The sequence below is a fragment of the Abramis brama genome (assembly GCF_963993115.1).
Source record: "Abramis brama genome assembly, chromosome: 22".
NCBI classification, from domain to species: Eukaryota; Metazoa; Chordata; class Actinopteri; order Cypriniformes; family Leuciscidae; genus Abramis; species Abramis brama.
Window position 1 is genome coordinate 21,078,615 of NC_139984.1, and position 22,824 is coordinate 21,101,438.

The 22,824-nt window shown below is 37.0% G+C and overlaps 2 protein-coding genes across 5 annotated transcripts; both read right to left on the bottom strand.

Moving 5' to 3' along the window:
- Window positions 1-191: 191 nt before the first annotated feature.
- phf8 (PHD finger protein 8) lies at window positions 192-12,424 on the bottom strand. 3 transcript variants are annotated; one of them, XM_084099268.1, is made up of 23 exons: window positions 12,101-12,391; window positions 11,013-11,139; window positions 10,752-10,859; window positions 10,568-10,653; window positions 9,507-9,627; window positions 9,109-9,269; window positions 8,856-8,997; window positions 8,380-8,566; window positions 7,886-8,048; window positions 7,652-7,739; window positions 7,457-7,563; window positions 7,253-7,344; window positions 6,227-6,316; window positions 5,838-6,143; window positions 5,454-5,545; window positions 5,187-5,353; window positions 4,994-5,079; window positions 4,792-4,910; window positions 4,354-4,670; window positions 4,146-4,241; window positions 3,959-4,068; window positions 2,398-2,779; window positions 192-2,316 (listed from the first exon to the last, which is right to left on the bottom strand). In XM_084099268.1, the coding sequence occupies exons 3-23, from the start codon at window positions 10,847-10,849 to the stop codon at window positions 2,228-2,230; spliced, it is 3,099 nt and encodes a 1,032-aa protein (XP_083955394.1). In that variant the 5' UTR covers window positions 10,850-10,859; window positions 11,013-11,139; window positions 12,101-12,391; the 3' UTR covers window positions 192-2,227. The 3 variants fall into 3 exon arrangements, with proteins under 3 accessions (XP_083955394.1, XP_083955393.1, XP_083955392.1); XM_084099267.1 differs by having other exon boundaries at window positions 10,752-11,139; window positions 12,101-12,424; XM_084099266.1 differs by having other exon boundaries at window positions 5,187-5,377; window positions 10,752-11,139.
- A 3,993-nt stretch (window positions 12,425-16,417) lies between these two features.
- Window positions 16,418-22,824, bottom strand: arf3a (ADP-ribosylation factor 3a). Of its 2 annotated transcripts, none has more exons than XM_084100018.1 (5): window positions 22,690-22,824; window positions 21,341-21,507; window positions 21,043-21,153; window positions 19,953-20,077; window positions 16,418-17,727 (listed from the first exon to the last, which is right to left on the bottom strand). In XM_084100018.1, the coding sequence occupies exons 2-5, from the start codon at window positions 21,486-21,488 to the stop codon at window positions 17,566-17,568; spliced, it is 546 nt and encodes a 181-aa protein (XP_083956144.1). In that variant the 5' UTR covers window positions 21,489-21,507; window positions 22,690-22,824; the 3' UTR covers window positions 16,418-17,565. The 2 variants fall into 2 exon arrangements, with proteins under 2 accessions (XP_083956144.1, XP_083956145.1); XM_084100019.1 differs by having other exon boundaries at window positions 21,341-21,502; window positions 22,690-22,717.

Here is a 22,824-nt window from a genome sequence, read left to right on the forward strand (position 1 = left end):
AGTGGTCCTGAATGTTTACTCCTAACACTACTGTTGCTCTATCAAAATGATATTAGATACAAAATAAACCCTGAGAGGAACTGTATGATCAACATTAATTGTTCAAAATAAACTTCAACATACAAGAAAAAGGTTAAAGGATAACTCAATCCTAAAATCCACACAATTAACTCAAGACGATAAAGAAGATAATAACTTAATTAAATGTTTTAATAAAAAACATCTTTAAAAGCCAGTCCTCTTATATTTTGAGATTTTTGAACACTTTCTTTGTTGCGCAGCTTGCTTCACATCATTCCTGTTTTTCACTGTCAATTTCTAGAGATCCTGAATAGCGTCTCAGTAGAAGTTTCAGTAAGAGAGGTTGCTATGTTTGGGACATTACTGAAGGCACAAATGTTTAGTAAAATATGAGTGTACATTTAGAGATGATGTGAAGTAATAGTCAAATCAAACAAATGTACAAAAACCTCAAAATATTCCAGAAATATCCTTTTGAATTTCAGAACCATCTGAATACAACGTCTAAAAAATTTTAAACAGGATATTCTAACAACTGTCTTCTATTATTTCATGTTCAATACTATTTTCTACAAACCACTTTAAAACAAGTTTCTAATCACATTCAGATGGTATGGTGACAGTTCGGCAGGGTGAAGATTTGTGACATTTTCAGAAAAAAAAAAAAAATACAGTAAAATAATATTTACACTGGCCCATTGATCTATCAATATTTTTGGTGCTGATTATGGACATAATGGTCAAGGGAGAAGACTAAAAAAGTAATTTTGCCATTACATTAAAATTACAAGAAAATGTTATATTTAACTCTTCTAGAATGGAGTATTTATATATAAAAAAGCAAAACTAAAGTATATTGACAATACAATTAATGTTATTGATAAATGGGGTTAAAAATAAAATAAACAATAACATTGACATAGCAACAGAATACATTAACTTTATCACATTGCTAATATCATAAGCATCGATGAAAAATAACAGCATAATTATTCTATACAAATAAAACTGACTAAACAACTCTTATGCCGTTACCCAAACATGTGAGTATATTTGTACAAGGTGTGTCAAGAAAGATTCCAATGCAATTTCTTTCTTTCGAGGAAAAAATAAAATAAAACATCAAATATATACACTGAACCTACAAAAATCAGCCATCAGATCTCAAACTGCTCTAAAATCAATTTCCGTGTTCTTTACAATTACTAAAATGTGTACCACTGAACTCAACCCTAGTTAAACTCGGAGCTGTACTATAGATGGAAAGGCCAACAAGACAACCATGGCCAAATGGTGGCAGGACATTATACTGCCCATGCTGAGTGGAAAACAAACAAACAAAACAAGACAAACTTATATAAAATATATATACACATCTAAAATACATTTGTTGATAAAAATGAGTTAGTAAACTATGGTAAAAACATTATTTAACAAGCAAAGAGACGTTACTACAGGACTTCATCTACAGCAATTACGATGGTGTATCAAATTGCCTTCTATGGTATAAAACAATTTGATATGAACACACACTAAATGAAGCATGTAAACAAACAATATGCATGGCTTTCGGAGGAGATTAGACTGCGACAGATAGCATTGAGAATGGGTGAGCTGATGACTGAAGAATTAGATGATCTCTCCTCCATGGGACAATTCAGACCAAAAGACAATTTTGGGAAGTCAAATTTCCAAAGAAACCATTCAAACATCTTCTGAACAATGTTCTAATCCTTTTTTTCCGACGGCCTTAGGCAAATTGATCTAACATCAAGTGCTCCTCAGAATTGAGCTTTTTTCTAGAAATAAACAATGTTAAAACTAAAAATGAACTATGAAACAAAGAGGGTTTAGGTGGAGTGTACATGTTCGCATTTTTAGAGGTGGAGCACTGAAAATGTTGAGGAAAAAATGGCAATTTAGCAATACAGCCATCACTCACTGGTATCCGTTAATTGTTTAATGTATCCGTCTGTTTAGCTCTATTTGCTTTTCAAATAGAATTTCTATTCTAAAAAAACATGCTAAATGGATTTCACTTGAATTTTCTCACAGCAAGTTACTGTTCTTTTCACTTTCCGCCCAGATGAAGCAAATAAAGCCAGTCAAGCAGAACATAATTTAACTCCATTATCATTCAGGTCCTCTCATCCTCATTTGTTTTCTCCACCTCTATTGTTCCCTGCAGTCTCTTCTCCATATCAATCTAGAGGAGAAGCTTGCCGTTTCGATGTATTTTCAGAATCTTTCCCAGTCTCTGTTTAGCTGTGGCAAGTCCTTTCTTTGGACGTTTCCCTGTGAGAAAGAAACAGATAATATTTCAGTGTAATTCCAAGCACATCACCGTTAAAGGTACCGTGCTGTAATTCTAAATACCTTGACACGCTCCTGCTGGTGTTGGAGTTGCCAGACCTCCGGGTGAGGGGGCAGAGGGAGAGTAGCTGCTGCTGTTTTGGGGGGAAAGAGAGTGGCGTCTTGAAGTCAGGAACACGCCAGGGGCCATGGCACCGCTTCCTCTTGGACCCCCAGGGCTGAACGGACCTGGTCCTGCTGTGTACTCGTGGTCCAGCAGGCTGGCAGAGTACACCTCCACTCTCCTCTCTTCAACTATGCAGTCCACAGGAGGCTCAGAGGGCAGAGGAGGAGACACGGGTGCAGAGTCCGGCTGACGCTGGAGTTGGGCAGCTGCAGAATGTACTTTCTCTTGAGGGACCTTCTTCTTGGTGTATCTTCTCTTGGTTATGGTTTTCTGCTGTTCCTGATATTAAAGCAACAATAGATTACAATTTCAATCCTTTGCTGTTCTTTCTTTCAAATGCTGTGCACTTTCTATTCAAAGAATCCTGAAAAAAAAAAAATCATGGCTTCCACCAAAAAATATTAAGCGGCACAATGGTTTTCAACATTAATGATGATAAATTATTCTTGAGCACCAAATCATCATATCAGAATTATTTCGGAAGGATCATGTGACACTGAAGACTGGGGTAATGATGCTGAAAATGCTAACAATATGTATAAATAAACATATATTTATATAAAAATATATAAAATTGTATTTTAAAGGAACACTATGTAACCTTTTTTAGGTTTAGGAACCCATTCCGAGGGCGTTTTAACTCTTACGGTGGTCGTATTATTTCAAATCTGCCGGCAGTCGCGTGTAATCTCCCCCTCGCATTCGTCACGGTGCCACTGAGTGTAAAAATGCGAAAGGCGAAGCTTGAATTTCCAGGTATGTCCCTCTTTGGCTAATGTATTTTCAAGGTGGAGGCACAACATGGCTGCCGCCATTCGAGCGACTCGCTCGTATGTATTCTAAATGGCAGATTCTACATTTACGAGAATACTTGATTAGTTGGTAGAAGTAATTACACATTAATGAGCACATATCATTTTGAAAGAACAAAGTGTTTTTTGCTAACTTAAAAATGACAGTGTAGCTTTAAAAAAAAAAAAAAAAAAACTGACCCCAAACCTTTAAAAAAGTGTAAACATTGCCATGTTTTTGGTATAAAAATATATATCTCATTGTTTCAAATTATCCAATCAAAACATGCTAATCAGAATGTGTAGCTCATGTTGTGAACACGCTCTTTCCTCAATGTACTAAAACACATAAAACACAGACAGCGAATAACTAAACTAATAAATCAATCAATCAGGTTTTCAACATTGTTGTTTTTGCTAAATGTGTTTTAATTTATTCATTAATATACATACAATGTTATATAAAAAATATTTAAAAATTTAATTTTGCATGTCCTTGTCAACTTAAAGTTAAAATTAGATGTCATTTTACAGTAAAATGAATGACTTGAATGAATACGACTTGACTACATTTAAAGGATATTTTGAAAAGATAAAATGAACACTTATAAAAGGTACACATCCAACTTAATTGTAGGTTCTGGCATAGTGTGGAACAGAAGCTCACCTGTTGTGCCAGTTTGGCAGCAGCAGCTGCAAGCCCAGTTTCTACAGATGCCACCCTGGCACCCTCTCTTACCGGTCGCTCCTGCTTGGGCAGTGTAGGGGTCACACGGGCTGAGGACGTGTGAAGAAATGATGTTCAGAAATGTTTAGAAATAAAATGCTACAAAAATTTCATTTCATGCTGTTACCTTTAGGACTCCAGGGTGTATCATCCCAGTTTCTCTTTCTTTTCATTTTGGACTTGCTTAAATGGTCCTCCTCGTCCGATTCTAGTGACGGATACACTGTAGACATGTAGAAATGATCTTTTAAACTGAATCACTCTGATTCACAGTATTTCCTCTGCTACGCATTTTAACAACCCTGGTGTAAATATTCAAGAATCTGTGAACTCACCATAATCAGAGTCTTTAAAACAGGTACCCAAGGTCTCCTGTTCATCCAAGCTTTCTTCATCACTGAGGTGCCGTGCTGGACGCTTGATGGGCCGTTTCCCTGGCCTCTGAATGGTGGACTTCTTCTCGTTCTTCTTTCCTCCACTTATCCACCCAGCTCTCCCGCCTTTCTCCTTCAAAAGCCCCAGCATCTCACCTCCTCCGGAGATAGAGAGAGGAGAGGAGGAGGAGGAAGAAGATGAGGAAGATGGAGGGTTGGCCATTGAGAGCATGCCCTGGATAGCATCACGGGTGCTGGGGGAGGCTGGTGCTTCCTCACTTGATTACACAAAGAGAATCAGCAGAAGTGAATATAAAAAACAAACATCTTCAGCTTTCACTATGGCATAAAGACTAATAAGTGCCAGTATGCAGTATATAAAGTGTGCATATGAATTACCTCAGTGCAGAATCAAGACCCGCCACCTGTTTGCTTGCCTTGAGCAAGTCTAAAATCCCACCTGCTCCACCTTTCACACCTTGCACTGTGAGCATCTCCTCATCTGTGGTGTAATCCTCCTATTTAACAACAAGATACAAAACCAGTGACCACCAGACATCTAGAGATGAATCTAAAGCTTGCCTAAAAGAGACTTGCATACCTCAATATCAAAGTCCACTTCTCCCGGCTCACGGATTCTGTGGGGGTCGCTGCATGGTTTGGCCCGAGGTAGTTTCCTTGGTAGACCTTAATGAGACCATTGAGCCAAGATGACTAGTTTGTACCAAGATGTTGATGTTATTAAATTAACCTTATTAGTTAAACATAAAAAATAAATGGGGGAAATCTTTTACCAGCTAATTTCTTCTTGCTTGGTAGAGATGGTCTACGGCGAGGTGGAGGGGTTTCATCAATCTGAAGCTCATCTTCAGAATCAAAGTCGGACAAAGTAGCCATGTGGGGCTGGAACTGTTGAAGTGAACTCCCGGCTCCATTTGCACTGCCAGCACGACCTTTCTTCCTAAAACAGGAAGAAGAGGAGATACTAAAAATAATGGTGTCACAGCACAACATTAAATATACTTGTGTGTCAGGGAAATGGGTGAAGACAACTGTTTTACCCTTGTATCTTTCCATTAGTCAGCACGAGCTTGAGCTTGCTCTTGTTGATCTTCTCTTCAAAGTCATCTAGACAGTCATCAGGCAGCTCAAGCTGAAAAGACAAAAAAGTACAAAATTCAATTTTTCAGCTTTATTCCCATCCTAAAGATTTACACTGCCCAAAAAAAACAATTGTTAATCTGTTTTTCTGTTTTAAAAAGGAAAAAAAAAATATCTGAACATCCTTTATTTGAACCCAACATAATACTATATTAGACAGAATATATACAATACAAAGTATTATGATGATTATTAAACTACTGTTCAAAAGCTTGGGATCAGTACTTGTAATATGTAACAAACATTATAATGATTAATAAATATAAATGTTTTAGAAATTCTACCTTGCTCTTTTTGACTTTGCACCCTGGCTGGAACTTCTTGAGCGTGTGTTTAGTATGAATCTCGAGTAGGTCCAGCTCTCCGGCTTCTGTCTTTATCTCTTTGCCTTTTTGGCTCTTTTTCTTTGCTCCTGGAGGGCCTATGCCCACTCCTCCAAATCCGTCCTTCAGCTTGGGACCTTTCTTTTTACCTGGGTGCTGGCCAAATGTGAAGGATGTGTTCAATGGAGCTTTGGGGTGAGGAGAGGGAAGACCCTGAGAGCCACCAAAGGGTGCCCCACTCCTGCCAATGTTCTGGTGGAAGATATCCTGCAAAAAGAGACACAAAATTTAGATGCAGGACATAAATCACTACCTTTTTCATTGAAGATCGGGGCCAGAGCTACTCTCACCTCAACCAGCCGTATCTCCTTGGCCAAGTCCTTCACTAGCTGCTGGATCTTTATGGTCTCCGGTATCTCATGTTCATGCTCAGCCAGGGACTGAATATCACAAAAACAACCAACATAAGCTTTGTGTCCTCACACATAATTGCAATGAAATGGTTTACGATGGTATAAAACAATGGTAAAACAAATACTTTTAATTTTACATAAATTTAGTATCCAATTCAGGGCTATCTGACAGATATGATATTCTTTGTGATATGATTCTAATATATATATATATATATATATATATATATATATATATATATATATATATATATTTTAGCCTTTTGACAAAATTTAATGTAATCCTAATATTAAAGGGATAGTTCGCCCAAAAATGAAAATTCTGTCATCATTTACTCACCCTCAAGTTGTTTCAAACCTGTATGAATTTCTTTCTTCTGCTGAACACAAAAGAAGATATTTTGAAAAGTGTCGGTAACCAAACAGTTGATGGACCCCATTGACTTCCATAGTAGGAAAAAAAAATACTATGGAAGTCAATGGGGTCCATCAACTGTCTGGTTACCGACATTTTTCAAAATATCTTCTTTTGTGTTCAGCAGAAAAAAGAAATTCATACAGGTTTGAAACAACTTGAGGGTGAGTAAATGATGACAGAATTTTCATTTTTGGGCGAACTATCCCTTTAATAAGCGAGTTTTTACAATAAAAAGAAACAATTTCAGCCAAACACCCAATCGAATTACACCGGAAAATAAGTAAAATACAGTAAAATTTCACTAAAAGAACAAAAAAAAAAAGATATTTAATATTCCATTTATAGGCTCCAAATATAAACAATATTTACCAACATATATTCACACAGTGTATTATTGAACTACAATTTTTAATCAACTAAATGAAAGTTTGAACTGATTCATGGTTTTTTTTTTTACTTGACTTTAAATATATGAATATATCATGGGTATATAATGTATATACCATACTAATCACAAGTCCTACATGTAATATAATTAAACGTACTTCCTTCCGTGTCCAGCTACGGAAAGCATTATTGAGAGCTTTGGCTCCGTGGACCAAATAAGTGGCAGGATGCCGTCGATTCTCTCTCAGACCTTAAGTGGATTGGAAAAACACAAAAATGAAAGTACATGAAAGACTGTTGTTTTAAAAACAAAAATAAGCAGTAAAGAAGACATCCATTTGCTTTATGAGGAGAAGCCTCACCTCTGAAGGTGTCGAGCAGATGCTTGCCAACATACCAGCACACCGTTTCAAAGTTTGGAAACCTGAATAAGTCTGCCGTGCTCAGACGCTTTTCTATCTCATATGCTCTGATGAAAAGAAAGGGAAAATTGACCAATGAAAAAGCCCAGAGCACAACTGTTTAGCGTAAGGAGATGAACAGACGCATCATCTCACCGAAGCTGCATGTCAATGTTGAGGCTGTGTAGAAAATTTCCCCCAAATGCCAAACAGTCCACAGGGGTCAGGACAGCATGAATCCACCCTGACAGCAAACAATTAAGGTACAAAGAAAGAATCGACATTATTAATCTAAATGTAGTTTCTCAGTCACAAAGGATATCAAAACAAAAAGTTTATTTTGAAATTAATCCCAGTGCATCTTACTACTGGCAGAAACAGACATCGTACCTGTTGGGATGAAGAGGGTGTTTCCTTGCTTAACTGAACATTTGTAGCACATGTCTACCTGGTCCCCAAAGAACAGCTCATTCTGATTGGTGGATGAACTCCAGCACTCAAAAAGGGACAGGTTAGCAGCAGTGGGACGAATGAGGTAAAAGATCTTCTCACCCTGACATGTATAAAAACAAATATATAAGACCTCTTTTTGTCTGGAAGACAATTAGTGCACGAACTCCATCACACACCTGTAAGTAATAGATGCGTAGGATAATAAGACCAAATAGGTTGTTTCAACATCGGACCGAAACGTTGTGCATTAATAAAAAAATAATTTAAATTGCAAGTTAAGATAGTGTGCGGGAGTTCCTTATATGTCTGGAAGACAAACGTTGATGCTTTCTATAGCAGTGAAATGCAGTTACTCCTCTCAAATGCATAGAAACATTTCCAGCCGTCTCAACAGATAACGTAATGCACACGATTTAAAGAGAATAACTGACCCGGAGTACGTGGTACCACACAGAGGTTCCTCCAAAGTCAATGTGAAAGTCTGTGTAACTGTCCTTCACTCCCATCAGGCAGTATTTCTGCACATTAGGCCTCTCAAAGACAGACTCCTCAGGCCAGAGATTCTCCACCCATGACAGCTTCCTCACGATCTTTGGTGTCTCCACCAGATTTGACAACCTAAGAACAGACACAAAAACCGTTAGACAGTTTGCACAGATAAATCCGCTTGGAAAAGTTGCCTTTAAATTCTTTCATTTAACTCTTTAAATTCAACCCCTTTAAAGACGTAGCTGAAACAGCAACAAATATTTTTCTTTTGTTGTCGTTTCACAGGAAGAAAAGTTAAAAATTACAAGGTAAAAAAGAAAAAAGCAGTAATGATTAATTTATGCATTTAGAAAACTGACTTGCACCGCTGCTACAGCCGTACACATTCAGATTAAATTAACACATCCCAAAAAAGCACCTGGTGTCTGAGAACTCTAAGCTGATCACATTCAGCACTCGGTCTCTGTTTGGGCTGTTATAGTACTCCACAAACTCTCCCAGTTTCATCTTCAGGTCTGCTTGACGGATGACATCAATCACGTCAATTTCCTTGTCAGCTCCTATGACACAATTGTAAGACATTAAATTCCTATCTAAACATGACTTTTCACAAACATACCACTGGAAACGTAGCACAGAATGGCACTGCAGATGTGATTAGAGTTATTTACCAATATAATGCTCAACATCCGATACGGAGAAGGACGACGGGGGCAGATTCATGCCCAGGCCATCTTTCCTGAGGACCAGGACCGGGACGCTGAAAGAGCGCTCCTCTAGAAACTCAACGGTGAGTTGGGCCCCGGTTGGCTTCAGCAGGACTTCATCAGCACTTAAATACAAACATTTAAAAATATCAGCATACTCATCACTGTGCATTTTTGAAACATTTTTTTAATCAAATAACACCAGAGACTGCAAACCCAATCTGAGTGGTATGAATCATCGCTTCAAGTCTGATCAGAGCTAAATTAATCTGGGTTAAGAAAGCAGAGTCACCTAGTGGCCTAATTTTGACCTTGCATAAGCATCCTGTAACTCAGTAAGAGATAACATGAATAAACCATACCTGGGAAAAGTGCGGCTGCGTAGCTCCCTGACAAACTGAGCACTGCCCGTCTTCACAGGTCGTCCTGATTCTCTCCCCACACTAGTATCAGCATGCTTAGGAGCCCCCCGTCGTTTGCGCACTTAGAGAGAAGAAGATATCATAGTTACCAATCATGCAAGCTTATTTTGTTTGTGTTCCACAATGAGGGTGTAAATGGCTCTGCTGTCTATTTTTAGTACTCGCTGAGCTTGATTAATTATCACAACAAAGTTAAGTCAACAAAATACCAATTCTGCCAGGACCACTATCGTCAAATACGATTGACAATTAGCATACAGTTAGGATTGGCGGTATGGTTCTGTTCTGGGCAAGAACTCTCTGCGCAAGAACTCTCTGCGCATCCATGCAGCCTAGCATGGATAAGAGCAGGGAGAACAGCAATAACCCCCCTTAGGGTAAACAGAAAAGAACCAACATGAATGTATGCAGATATCATTAATTCAAGATTTTAATGTACAAAATAATTAGAGAATTTTAGTCTGATTCAGGGGTAATCAGAATGCCAAATCCTGACTGACGAGAGGAGGAGGGTAATTAGCTTCTGAGAAATGCGATGGCTGCTGATAATACTGAAGGAGCTTATATATGTATACATTGATAGGCGTCGTATTCCTATAGGTAGACATGGATCAGCTGAGAGTCAGCTGATGCGAGCTTGACTAACGTGACCTGCCAGAACTGACATTACGCTTGATTTAAAGTCACCATGATATCAAAATTGACAATTTTTTTTAGGAAATATTGCAGTTTATTTTAAATCCTTTATCGTTGCACATCATTAATACTTTTTTTAATTCATGTTCCCTCGTAATCTTTAATCAAAAAGCCGTGAGGGCGGGACACAGCAATAGCAAGTGACAAAATGAAGTCCCACCCTACATTTTTTCTTGTTCAATAAGCCATTTTACATGGACATACATCACAATAGGAAAGAAAAGACAATCAGAACTTTATTTTCATGACGAATTTAAATAAATATAGCCAATGTTTACAGATTTTATGACGTATGCCACACTTACTGACAGAGGGTCCATGTGACACCTGACAGTTAGGACAGTGATACAGATCAATTTCAGCCGCTTTGTCCTCTTCCACTCCAACACAACTACAGAAGATCAAATAGTAAATGCAATACAAATCATTTAAATCAGAAAAAAAAGGTGACTTATTTTTAAATTGTAATTTACAAAAAGGCAACCTCACCTGCCATGAAACCAGTCCTGACAAACATCACACTCAATCATGAATCGGGTGACATCGTAAGGGAGACGACACAGGCAGTAAACGGGAACAGATGCCATTCTAAAGTCCCTGGCCAAATGTCAATATAAAAAAGTCTTAAATAATATAGTATTGCTTCTGTTTTGGCACCACAGTTCAGTTAGTTGCCTCTGTGGAGAGTCAACTTCACTTCAGAGCGGTTCACAAATCAGCTTGCAGTGCTGTAAAGACTGTTGTATTTACAGAAGAGTGTTGTATATGAAGTATGCTGGCAGTGACAACAGCTCTCAGTCAATTGTAGATTAGAAAGCTTCACTAGTACGACCACTGCAGTCGAACTGGACGCTAGGTGCATACCATGGTTCGGCGCCTGTTGAGAGAGCAAAGGAGAATTTGCTGAGAAAAAATAAGAAATATCATTCTTGTACCCAAACTGCAGAAAAAAATTAAGTGCACTTTACATTAAATAGTAAAATCTGGCAAAATTGTTTCAGTCAGAGGTTAACCAATTCATTTGCTTGGCTAAAATATTACATAAATGCACTAGCTGCCTTACTATGGTTAACAGACTCAAAATAAGCAAGTTCCTATTCATTCTCAAACAAGCCTCTATACAATGAAGGCAAACAGCGCAAACTACATACTGTATGATCAAATTGTACAGAATTTTAAATATTATCCCTAAAACACCTGGACCTAGACTATCTGGTCCTGTTGTTCATTTACACAGAGTTACAGATAGAGAGGTATTTGGGATTGGAGTTATAACACTTTAATGCACAATATACATTTTATGCATTATAGTAGAAAAAACTACACCTTTATGAAAGCGACACTTAAAATTAATTAATAATCAAATAAATAGCAAAGTAATAATATAAACACTAAATATTCATCTTTGTATTACTTGTTAAATCGTATAGTTTAAAGCTGCAGAGATAAAGCTGACTTCCACTGGGACGATGCGAACGATAAGTATAAAAGCTATAATTTGCAATGCATACTTATTTTAATTTTATCCCCTAGATTTGTAAATGAAAAAAAAATATATATATATTTTTGGAAGTGTTTAGAAACGCGGTCTGTGATAGCAGAAAACAGTTTGTTGAAACATAAGAGCTGGTAGCTAGCTTAGCTGCTAATATTTTAGCATGCTCGTCAACGTCTAACTACATGAATCTTTGTGTTTACAATACAACAACGATACGTTACTGAGCAAACTCACTAATCTAACCTCAAATGTAGCCAAAATATGAAATATGGAGTTGAGATTATACGACCCATAGCAAGACAAAAGGACTTGTTGCAGCGCGCGCAGTATCGGGTCTTACCGGGTGTGAAATGCCGCGAGTGTCCCGAGGGCCGAGCGCACCATGCCGGACGAATTTTTTGGAAAATCCGAGGACTGCGCGGCCTGCTTTACAAACAACAAGATGTTTTCAAAAACCGTACAGTTCTTCCGTTCTTACGTATTCAACAGAGGAGAGTGAGTAAACAAATCTGGAAAGATCTCGAAAGAATACAGTCCACAACCGAGAAGCAAAGATTTTATGAAATTCATAACGCAGCGATTTCCCTTGCTATAAATCCATCCCAATCCGCCCGTGCAGCGACCACTGTCTGCGGGAGAGGGAACAATAAAGTTGCTTCGCATTGTCGGTCTTCCTTCGGACGGCAGAGACTTCAGATGAGCCAAAAAATACAAATAAAAAAAATGGGGGAAAATCTATTTAATTAGCACTTAATTTTTTTATTTATTTGGTTCTTGTAAAGTAAGTTAAGTAGTCTAAACCATGAATAGCTCATCAAGGTTTGCTCAATGTAACTATTGTTTCCAAAAATGGAAATCGTGTTTATTACAGCTTAAACAATATAGAAACAACTACAAATTTATGTTTTTATTCCATTAACTATTTATTTATAACCATGCATAGCTCACCACCATGGTTAGCTCAAAGTAACCGTGTTAAAAAAAAAAACCCTGTTCATTATGGGAAAAAAAACTATACATCTGCTAGGGATTTTTTAAATCACGAATCTAAAATGTTACTACCAAAAATGTTATCATAGTTTAAGTTTTATTACTGTTTGTTTACATAGTGTGCTACAGTGGGTAAAACCAAGGTAACTTTTCTTAAGGGCTGTTATATCATGTCTGAAGCAAACAGCAGTAGTTATTATGTGGAAGATTTGAAGCAAAATACTGTATATTCTTTCCAAAATGTAGACCAATCCATAAACGAAAATGAGTAAATATCCAGAGCCAATTGAGTGACGTCACACTAGAGTCTGTTGTCCAGCAGATGGAGACATCGGATAAATGTTGAAGGATGTAGCTAAGACATCTTCGCCAGTTTGAGATGAATTTGTAGTTATAATGGTTGCTTGGAGCGACTACAGAGAAAGATTTAAGATTTGATCTATCCATCCATCCATCCATCTGTTATTTTACTTTTAGTGTTTTGAATGAGCAAAACTACTACTCTAATTATTATTATTATTATAGCCTACATTTTGTGTTTGTTACCGTTTGAATAAGCAAACTATTACTAATACTACTTTTAATAAATAATAATTATTATTATTGGCTATTATTCATTATTATTTACTTTTTTTACTGTTTGATGGAGAAAGTCACCAAATATTCAAGATTAGGGGGAACAAAAATAAATTAATAAACCACTTTATTATTGTGTTCACATGCGTGTGTATTTGGTCTTGTTAATGCTTGCCAGTTGCCACTCCATGTACTAATTTCACCTGTTTCAGGACCTGCCCAAAGTGAAACAACTCTCATTATGGCTTTGACTCACTTTGATTGAATACACCAACTCACACACTCAACAGCTCCCTAAACAATCATCCGTACGCCATTCCAGCTCCTGATTTCTCCAGTCCGGCCTGTATGAGGAGTGGGCTGGCCTGGCTTCAGCGGTCGCAGCTCCCATCACAGATTGATGAATTGATTGCAGCATTGCTGCCAGTGAGTCTGTGCCCTGGGCGAGGGCGCCCCGGTTACGGGAGGGAATCCCAGCTATGGCACCCGCCATGGTGCCGCTATTATGAGCGGCCTGCAGGGGACCATTGGGGCTGGCAACCCAGGGAGCAGCCCTGACCCACATACTGCTGTCACGCCCCTGGAGACACACACTGTGAGGGCAGGCGGGGAGGTGTGTGGGATTTGCCACAGAATAAGGGGGTGAGGTACTGGGCATCTTGCTAAACAAACAGACTTCCCTTCTTATTATTTCTAGGCTTTTCTGAGCCATAAGTGTTCACACGGAGCAGATGAAGCACTGTCAATACGCTCTAAATTTCCACAAACCCAAAACCGCACAGAGATAAGATTTATCACATCCGTGGTGTCAGATAAAGTTATCAGAATGCAGAAACAAATTTTATAATTGTATACTAAACCACTGAATGACTGAAGAGACTGTGTATAAACTGAATTCTGGAAGAAAAAAAAAGATCTTAGAATGGAAGCAATTATAGTAGATGAACTTCGTCAGCCATATGGGTTCAAGACTTTGAGTGGTTTTGTTGTATTATTTAATACCTTTTTTTCTCATAGGCTATAATTTGTACTCAAGCACCTGTCATATTAACTCTTAAACACTTCTGACTTTAATTTTAATTAAATGGGATCAGTGTTGTCGTTAACTAAAACTAAAAAATAAGTTCAAATTAAAAAAATTAAGTAAAATACATAAAAAAGCAAAAACTAATACAAATGACAAAAGCACATAAAAAATGACTTAACTTATGAAAATATAAAATATGAAAATAAAAACTAATTCAAAACATTAATAAATACTATAATAGTGTATAGACAATACTAAAATAATACTGAATGGGATTGCGGGCTGTGTTGAGATTATAGTGAAAAAATCACATATAATGAATTTATATATAATTATTCCACCATATTTTCCACCATATATTAAAATGATTCATTTTGGAGAGTAATAACTGGAAAACACTTTTGTACTATTTTCACAAGGAAGGTGTACATTTTCAAAACTCTTTGTACAAAAATCCAAAATGATCACAGCTAGTCATTCTTTCAAAACTTCTTTTCAGAAATACATTTACATAACCTAACTTATGTAACTGAATCCATATAGTTTGTAATAGTATCTATCTAGTGTGTTATCAAAAGGTGTATGACACAGCCATGAGGTTTTGTGCACTCAAAAAAATGAACTAGGAAGGTTGTACACTTTACATAATATATTTATATTTAGTTTACTTATAATAATTGTGTTTGTTGACTTGAAATGTTTTTTTCTATTAAGGTCCACGTAATTATGTCTCAACTTAACAGTACAAAATCCTAACGTGTTGTCTAAACACAAACCATTTATGTTAAGTAAAAAAATTCTTACATCCAGAGGGTAGCAGTATAGTGCGACGCCAACTGCCATTTTGCCCTAACTTAATTTGATTGTGTTCAATCTGCTTGTTTACTTAATCCGTTTGTGTTGGATTACATGAATGATTTGTGTTGCATTAACTGAAACTGGGCAGTGCTTGTTAGTTCCCAGCATGCTTTGCATATGGTTGAATTAAGAGAGAATAAATGTTCAAATTAAGTGTTATTTTATGTTTTTTTGAGAAAATGAGAAAAGGGGAAGACTTGATAGTGTGTAATTGTGTTTAATGTTCAATTACGTTGGAATTATTAGAACCATTTAAAATACAGTGGGTTACCATTGTGGAGAAGTGTGGAGCATTTTGTTTGGCTGTGGACTGATTTGGTTACTTTTAACTGCTTTGGTTGAAGAAGCATGTAAATCTTAGCATTTAAGATGCTAATATGTGCTACTGCTAGCAAATAGCTAGCTAAAGTCTATTCAATTAATTATGTGTCACTAAAATAAATAAAATATGAATGGGTGAATGAAAATAACAAACACATAAGTTGAATGCAAATTAAGTAAATTAGTTGGGCTGACACTATTAAATTAAGCTGTGTCCAACCACAGTAAATAAGTTGAATCAACCTTAATAAATTAAGTTGACCCAACGTAAGTACATTAAATTGGAATAACAGAATTGCATAATGCTGAAATAAAGCCAATACAGTAAATGTTCTCACTGTATCATTTGACTGAATCTGTAGTTGACCTTTTCAGAGGAAGGGTGAGTTACAGTAATGTGGCCGTCTTTACCATGGTAATCTGTTTACAGTATCACATGGCATACTGTAATGTAAAATGCTGTTATTTGATGCCATTTGTTTGTGTCCCTTCTTCTGATGTATCTCTGATCAATCTAATGCTATACAGTCCACAAATTGCAAATCTCTCTCTCTCTCATGCGCACACACACACACACACACACACAAGTTTGGACCGATTGCTTGTGAATATTGTGCCAAGGCAATAAAAAAACCCTGTTTTTTATTTATTTATTATTTATATTTTATTTCAGCTTTATTGAAATTAATTCAAATTAATGGATAAATGTAAGTATGGATAACTGAAAATGATTTTGTGTGCAGATGCAAAATTGGGAAAACTATTTAAGTTGATTTAGAATTTGATTTGAATGCTTGCAGAATGAACCGTATCTCAATGCAATGAACATTAAAAAAAAATGTATAGACACTGGACACATTTTACAAGAAATAATAGATATTCACATTAAATTATCTAAATGCATACTTTATTAAGCGTGCAATATATAAACACACTTAGTCATTCATGAGCGTACACACACAACCATATTTGAGTCTATTAGTACCTGTGACTATACTGTATTGTCACTTTGACACTCTTTTCAGCATTTGTGTGAAGTTACCAAATGCTTTTGAATCAGCTACACCAGTCACATGGCTATAGAGATTTACCCTTGTTCTTCTCCTCAGATTTGCCCATGCAACACTAGCAAAAAGTCACTAACATAAATGCAACACAAGTGATGACGCGTTCAATGAGCATGTCTACACGTACACGGCACGACACAGACGAACATGTAATAGCAGCGGATATAGTCGGTCAAACACATGCATTTAGCTACACACAACAGAAAGAAACAGCTACACAAAGAAATGTAGTTCTTGTGCATGGAACACTGTGCTATTAAATACGCATGCCGAAGGAAGAGATCCACAGCATATATTTACAAACCAAAGCTTACTCAGCAACCTGTGCAGAGACACCGGTTATTGTGTGGATACATACAGTACAATAAGAGCATCATCACCCCTGTGTAACACTGACAGTCATGAAGTCTGGCTGATATGCTAATAATAAATCACAATGCATTTCTATTTCATTTTCAGTAGCAAAACAACAACACTATAGCAAAAATCACAACATGTTTCTCGACAGTTTTCAGAGTATTATTTCACTTGATTTTATTTAAATATTTCAGGAAACTGAATCAACAGGTTTCTCATCTATCAGTGCAGTTAATATAGTTTAAATGACCTGCATTTAAGCGACACCTCCATATTCCATAGAAGTATATAAGTAAAAGCTTTTCATTCACTCCCTGTCTTTTATACATTTACAGTGTACAGACACAAGAAACGGAGATGTTTAAATCACATAAGAATAGTAAAACATCTTCACTTGTAAGAATGAATATGAATCATGGGGTGCTAGTGCTACCCCAGTCATCTCACGGATCTGTTAGGTGGGGCGTAGCGAGGGGTTACACTGTCTGAGATGACCCGACTCCCGATGGTCATAACTTGTAAACGGAATGAAAGAATCTTTGAAACCACTGGTGCTCCCTGATGAGCTGCCACTTCCCACCGGTTCCACTTGGATGGATCCAGCCTGCCTCATTTCTTGTTCTTGAGCTGGTTGGCCAGCCAGTCCAGACCCTCATATAGGCCGTCTCCGCTGGTGGCACAAGTGGCCTGGATGTACCAGTTACGATGGCGCAGGGAGTGGAGACCCAGCTTATCTGTGATTTCTGCAGCATTCATTGCATTTGGCAGATCCTGTAGAGTGAGAAAGAAACATACACAACTACACATCTTACTATGTACACAGCCTACATAGATAGTTTAGTTGTGATTTAGTTGCGACATAAGGAACAATATGGTGGACATTAAAGTAGAAATGAAATGGAGAAAGCGACTGATTTTTTCTTCCGCATTGTGACAAGTGGGTTAGGGTTAGGGTTAGGGTTAGGGTTAGGGTCTGGACTAGCAGAAAAAGAAAAAATGTGAGGCGGAGACTTGGTTCTATCCACCGGTCGTTGATTGGATTTCGGCCGTTGTACTCAAAAATGATTGTGAGCTCGCAGTTGATTATAAGAAATGGGCAAGGTTAAGCGGACTAAATGTTTGGAGAAGTCCGGCATGTGTCACCACAGAGAAGTCATTTTCATCGGAAGATCTAGTTATGATTAAACATTACAAGAAAATGAAAAATGAATCATATAAATGGAAGGATGAATGATTCACAATAAAATCTATAACATGCATTTACAAAATAGATAAGGTTAATTTCATACCGACTTCTACACTATAATTCTATACTGGTTTGTCTAAATATAAATTAAATTATAACGAATCACAAAGGAACTAGGGATGCACTGCTTTTAAAATTCTGGCCAGCATAGTTGATAATTATTTTCATATTATGGTGGAAATAAAAAAATCTATATTATTTTGTCTAAATAAATTATACATTTAAAATTATAAAACAAAAAAAATAAACATTTATAATTTAAAATGATTACATATAAAATACAAAAAATTAAATAAACACACTGATTTAAGGCATCACAACATTATAATGTGCAGTCTGAAAATGGATATTATTTTTTTTAGTTTAGCTAAAGATACCATTTAACTGTTATTAAAAATATTAATGTTTTTAAATATTAGCATTATGAGAGTATTAGGTGATTAGGATTAAGCTAGTCCCAGACTAAACTGCATGTTAACTGAAAGCAACTTGCACTGACATATCCTAAATAAAATATGTCAGTGCCATTGTTTTGTCTCAAGATGCACACCAATAATGCACATTTATAAAAGCTACTTAAATGTCCTAATTGAACTAAGGCCTAATCCTATCTTAATATAAGCCCTGTCTGTGAAACCAGGCCTAAGTGTAACAATAGAGTGAAATGAGCATGCATATATATTTTGTACTGATATATCAACCCGATCTCACGGGAAAACGTACAAATTCTACGAGGTGGCTAATTCGTACGAATTCATACGACCTCACTCGTACGAATTCGTACGATTTTTGCAAAATCGTACATATTTTACGAATTACCCAATTCGTATGAATTCATACGAATGACCTACCCCTGACCCCACCCCTAAACCTACCCATCACGTGGGTTTAGACAAATCGTACAAATTCGTACGAGTGAGGTCGTACGAATTCGTACGAATTAGCCATCTTTTTATCATTCGTACGAATTCGTACGAATTGGTCGTGAGATAGCGTTGGATATATTGTGCATCCCGTAAAGGAACCTTCATAATAGCTCTCAAATAATGTAATATCAGTATTCCTACCTCAGACAGTCTGACTATCTCTCTTAGTTAACAAGTAAGCATATAGGAAAACAGCTTTAAGTTCCTCAGCATCCATATCAAAGAGGATTTCCCATAGTTCCTCAACTCATTTTCCTGGATGTGTCTATAATTCCTGCACACACCGAAAAGCCTACATTTCTCTAGAGAACTTTTACAGAATCAGTGCTACTGTGGGAGCTATGGGAGCATCATGTCCTACTGCATCACACCATGATACACCAGCTGCACATCATCAGATCAAAGAGACCTTCAAAACTGCTCAACACATCAGCGGTAGACCTCAACAACCACTACCGGCAATGAGCTCTCCAAATCATCAGAGAGCTCATCCAGTCCAAAAATAGTCTGTTTTCACCTCTGCCATCTGGAAGATGGAGGCAAACACACACAGGCACGCTGAGGAACATTTTCTATCTTACAAATGTTGATCACTGACGTTTTCTACAATAATCCCTTCTAACTACCAGTCCACTAATGTACGACCACAGCAGGGACATCACCAAATAATTCAATGGGTTTCCACTGTCAACAACATAGGTTATAGAAACTGATGCACTTAGGGGTGCTTTGAAAGTTATATTGGTAGATGGCAAACACAATGCTAACATTAATAAACTGTCTCTGATTTGAAGACCACAGCAGAAGCATAAGGAAGCTCTTGCCTGCTTGTTGGCAAAGATGAGGAGTACAGCGTCTCTCAGTTCATCCTCAGCCAGCATCCTCATCAGCTCTTCTCTGGCTTCATTCACTCGCTCGCGGTCATTGCTATCCACCACGAAGATCAGACCTTCAAAATACATGGGAAATTATGTGAAATGTGGTTTTGGAGAGGTAGTAATTATTAACAGGGCAGGGGACAATGAAGACCCTTGTGGACCCCAATATGAGATCTTTATACTAATATAAATGCAAAATTTAGGTATTTCCTTCCTCTATTGATGTATGTACAATTTTTACAAATCAAATGAATACTTTTATTCAGCAGAGATCCGTTAAATTGATCAAAATGACAGTTAAAGGAATAGTTCACCTAAAAATGAAAATTCTCACCCTCAAGCCATCCTAGGTGTTTATGACTTTTTATTTTCAGCCGAACACAATCGGAGTTATATTGAATAATATCCTGGTTCTTCTCAGCTTTGTAATGGCATTGAATAGTGCCCGAATTTTTGAAGCTACAAAAAGCACATCCGTCCATAACAAAACTCCAGTGGGTTAATACACACCTTCTGGAGTGAAGTGATGGGTTTTCCCTGAAGGAACCTGGGGATGCACTGCTATTGAGATTTGATACAGCCAATAATTATTTTTACGTTATGGTGGATATTTAAGTAGAGATGAAATGGAGGTAGCGACTGTTTATAATGTTACAAATTATTTCTATTTCTAATAAATGCTATTCTTTTGAAAGTTCTATTCATCAAAGAATCATGAAAAAAAATTATCACAGTTCCAACAGAAATATTAAGCAGTATATTAACTGTTTTCAACATTGATAACAATAAGAAATGTTTCTTGAACAAATCAGAGTATTAGAATGATATCTGATGGATCATTTTACTGTATATTTGATCAAATAAATGCAGCCTTGGTGTGTATTAAAAAACGTACTTTCTTACTGACTGTACACTTTTTAGGCTTTAGTTTATGTCACATCCTTGATTCATGATTTGCAAAGTGTATTGGCTGTTTATTTAAAATCATTTGTGTTTAGTGTGTGTGAGTGTGTGCGTGTATGAGTCCTCTTCTCACCTTGTGTGTTCTGGAAGTAGTGACGCCACAGAGGTCGGATTTTGTCCTGGCCACCAACATCCCACACTGTAAAACTGATATTTTTGTACTCGACAGTCTCTACGTTAAAACCTAGTAACAAAACAGCACAATGGGATACAAATTACAAGCTGGTAAGATTCGTAAAACATGACTTCCTTCTTTACGAGTAGAGTAGACATTGTCTATAACTTCACATAGACTTTGTCTCTGTGTAAGAGGAAAATAATACAATAATAATTAAGCGATTAAACATTTTAAGCCTGAAAATGTGCTTTACCAATAGTAGGAATGGTAGTCACTATCTCTCCCAGCTTCAGTTTGTACAGGATTGTGGTCTTCCCAGCTGCATCCAGCCCAACCATCAAAATCCGCATCTCCTTTTTCCCAATGAGGCTCTTCAAAAGGTTGCCAAAAATGTTCCCCATCGTAGCTGGATAGCCTTTACTTATATAAAAAGACAAAATCTTGGGTCAGTTTTCTTAAATGACAACTGTCTTACCTGTCTGACCCTTACAAATATCACAATGTTCCACTTATAGACTCTTCTAGAATAGCATAGCAGTACAGATGAAAATATGGCATGACGTGAAGGCCAAGTATGGTAACTCATGCTCGGAATTTGCACACGTTACTAATAAAGCTTACTTTGTATTTGGAAAAATATAGCTGTTACTAGAGCCTGCAACAAAATGTAATCCTTAAAATAACAGAACCAGAGCACATGTATATCAGAGATGTCATGTTAATGTAAGATCATCTTGAACTAGCCTTGCAGTGAGAGCACTAATCTGCAAATTCATCTCAAATGACTCATAACTGTCATCATGCACTGATTAAATAAATGTGTATGGAACACTGAGTCAAGGACAATAGACTACACATAAAAAACTCAGTTAGTAGCCTACAATAAATACAAGACTATGTCCCTAGTCCAGTCCGGCATCATCGGTTTTTAAAATATCCAATTTGAAACACCTATATTAGAAAAACTAACAAAGTATTACTTTATTTCAGGTGCTGCTAGACAGACTGAGACGCACCATGGACCTTAATGTGTTTGTAAGGGAGGGGTTTGTCATCCTCCATAAAATGGTGATGACATCCACATCATGAGTGAGTATTTAAATGCCAGAAAATCTGAGACTGTTGATTTGTATCACAATTTAAATCCAACAGAACTACTGAAGCCCAGATCAGTTCACATTCAGGTTTCAGAATCAGATATGGTTTTAACACAATGGACACAATTATTTAAAATCAGAAAAACCTTGATATGAGAATTGATTCCTAATGTCAGCCTACACATATGTGGGCTGCTGATGAATAGGCTATGCAAAAGATGCTCAAATTCCATTGTATATTTTACAAAACAGAAATGCCTTCATATGGTAAACCGGCGCAAGTCACATCAGGCAGTGATACTGTTTAAACATCTTTTTTTTTTTTTTGTCACGACGTAAATAGCCTACTATAGCAGCAAAAGCCGGCCTGCGTATTGACAAATCATAAATTACTCAGGTATTTAATGTAAATTAAATGTAACATATACCATTTCGCCAGCAATGTCTACGTAATTTAGACGAAATTATAGCCTATTCTTTCACGTTTTCCAGCATCCCTACTCACCTCGGAGACGAACACCGGATAATTTCACGCAAGTCACTCCAGTCTCGCGATATCAGCGGAACGAGCAAGAGTGTGTTAGATGATATCTCGCGATATCTTTGAGGCACATCCTAGTATGTGCATTCAAAATGTCAA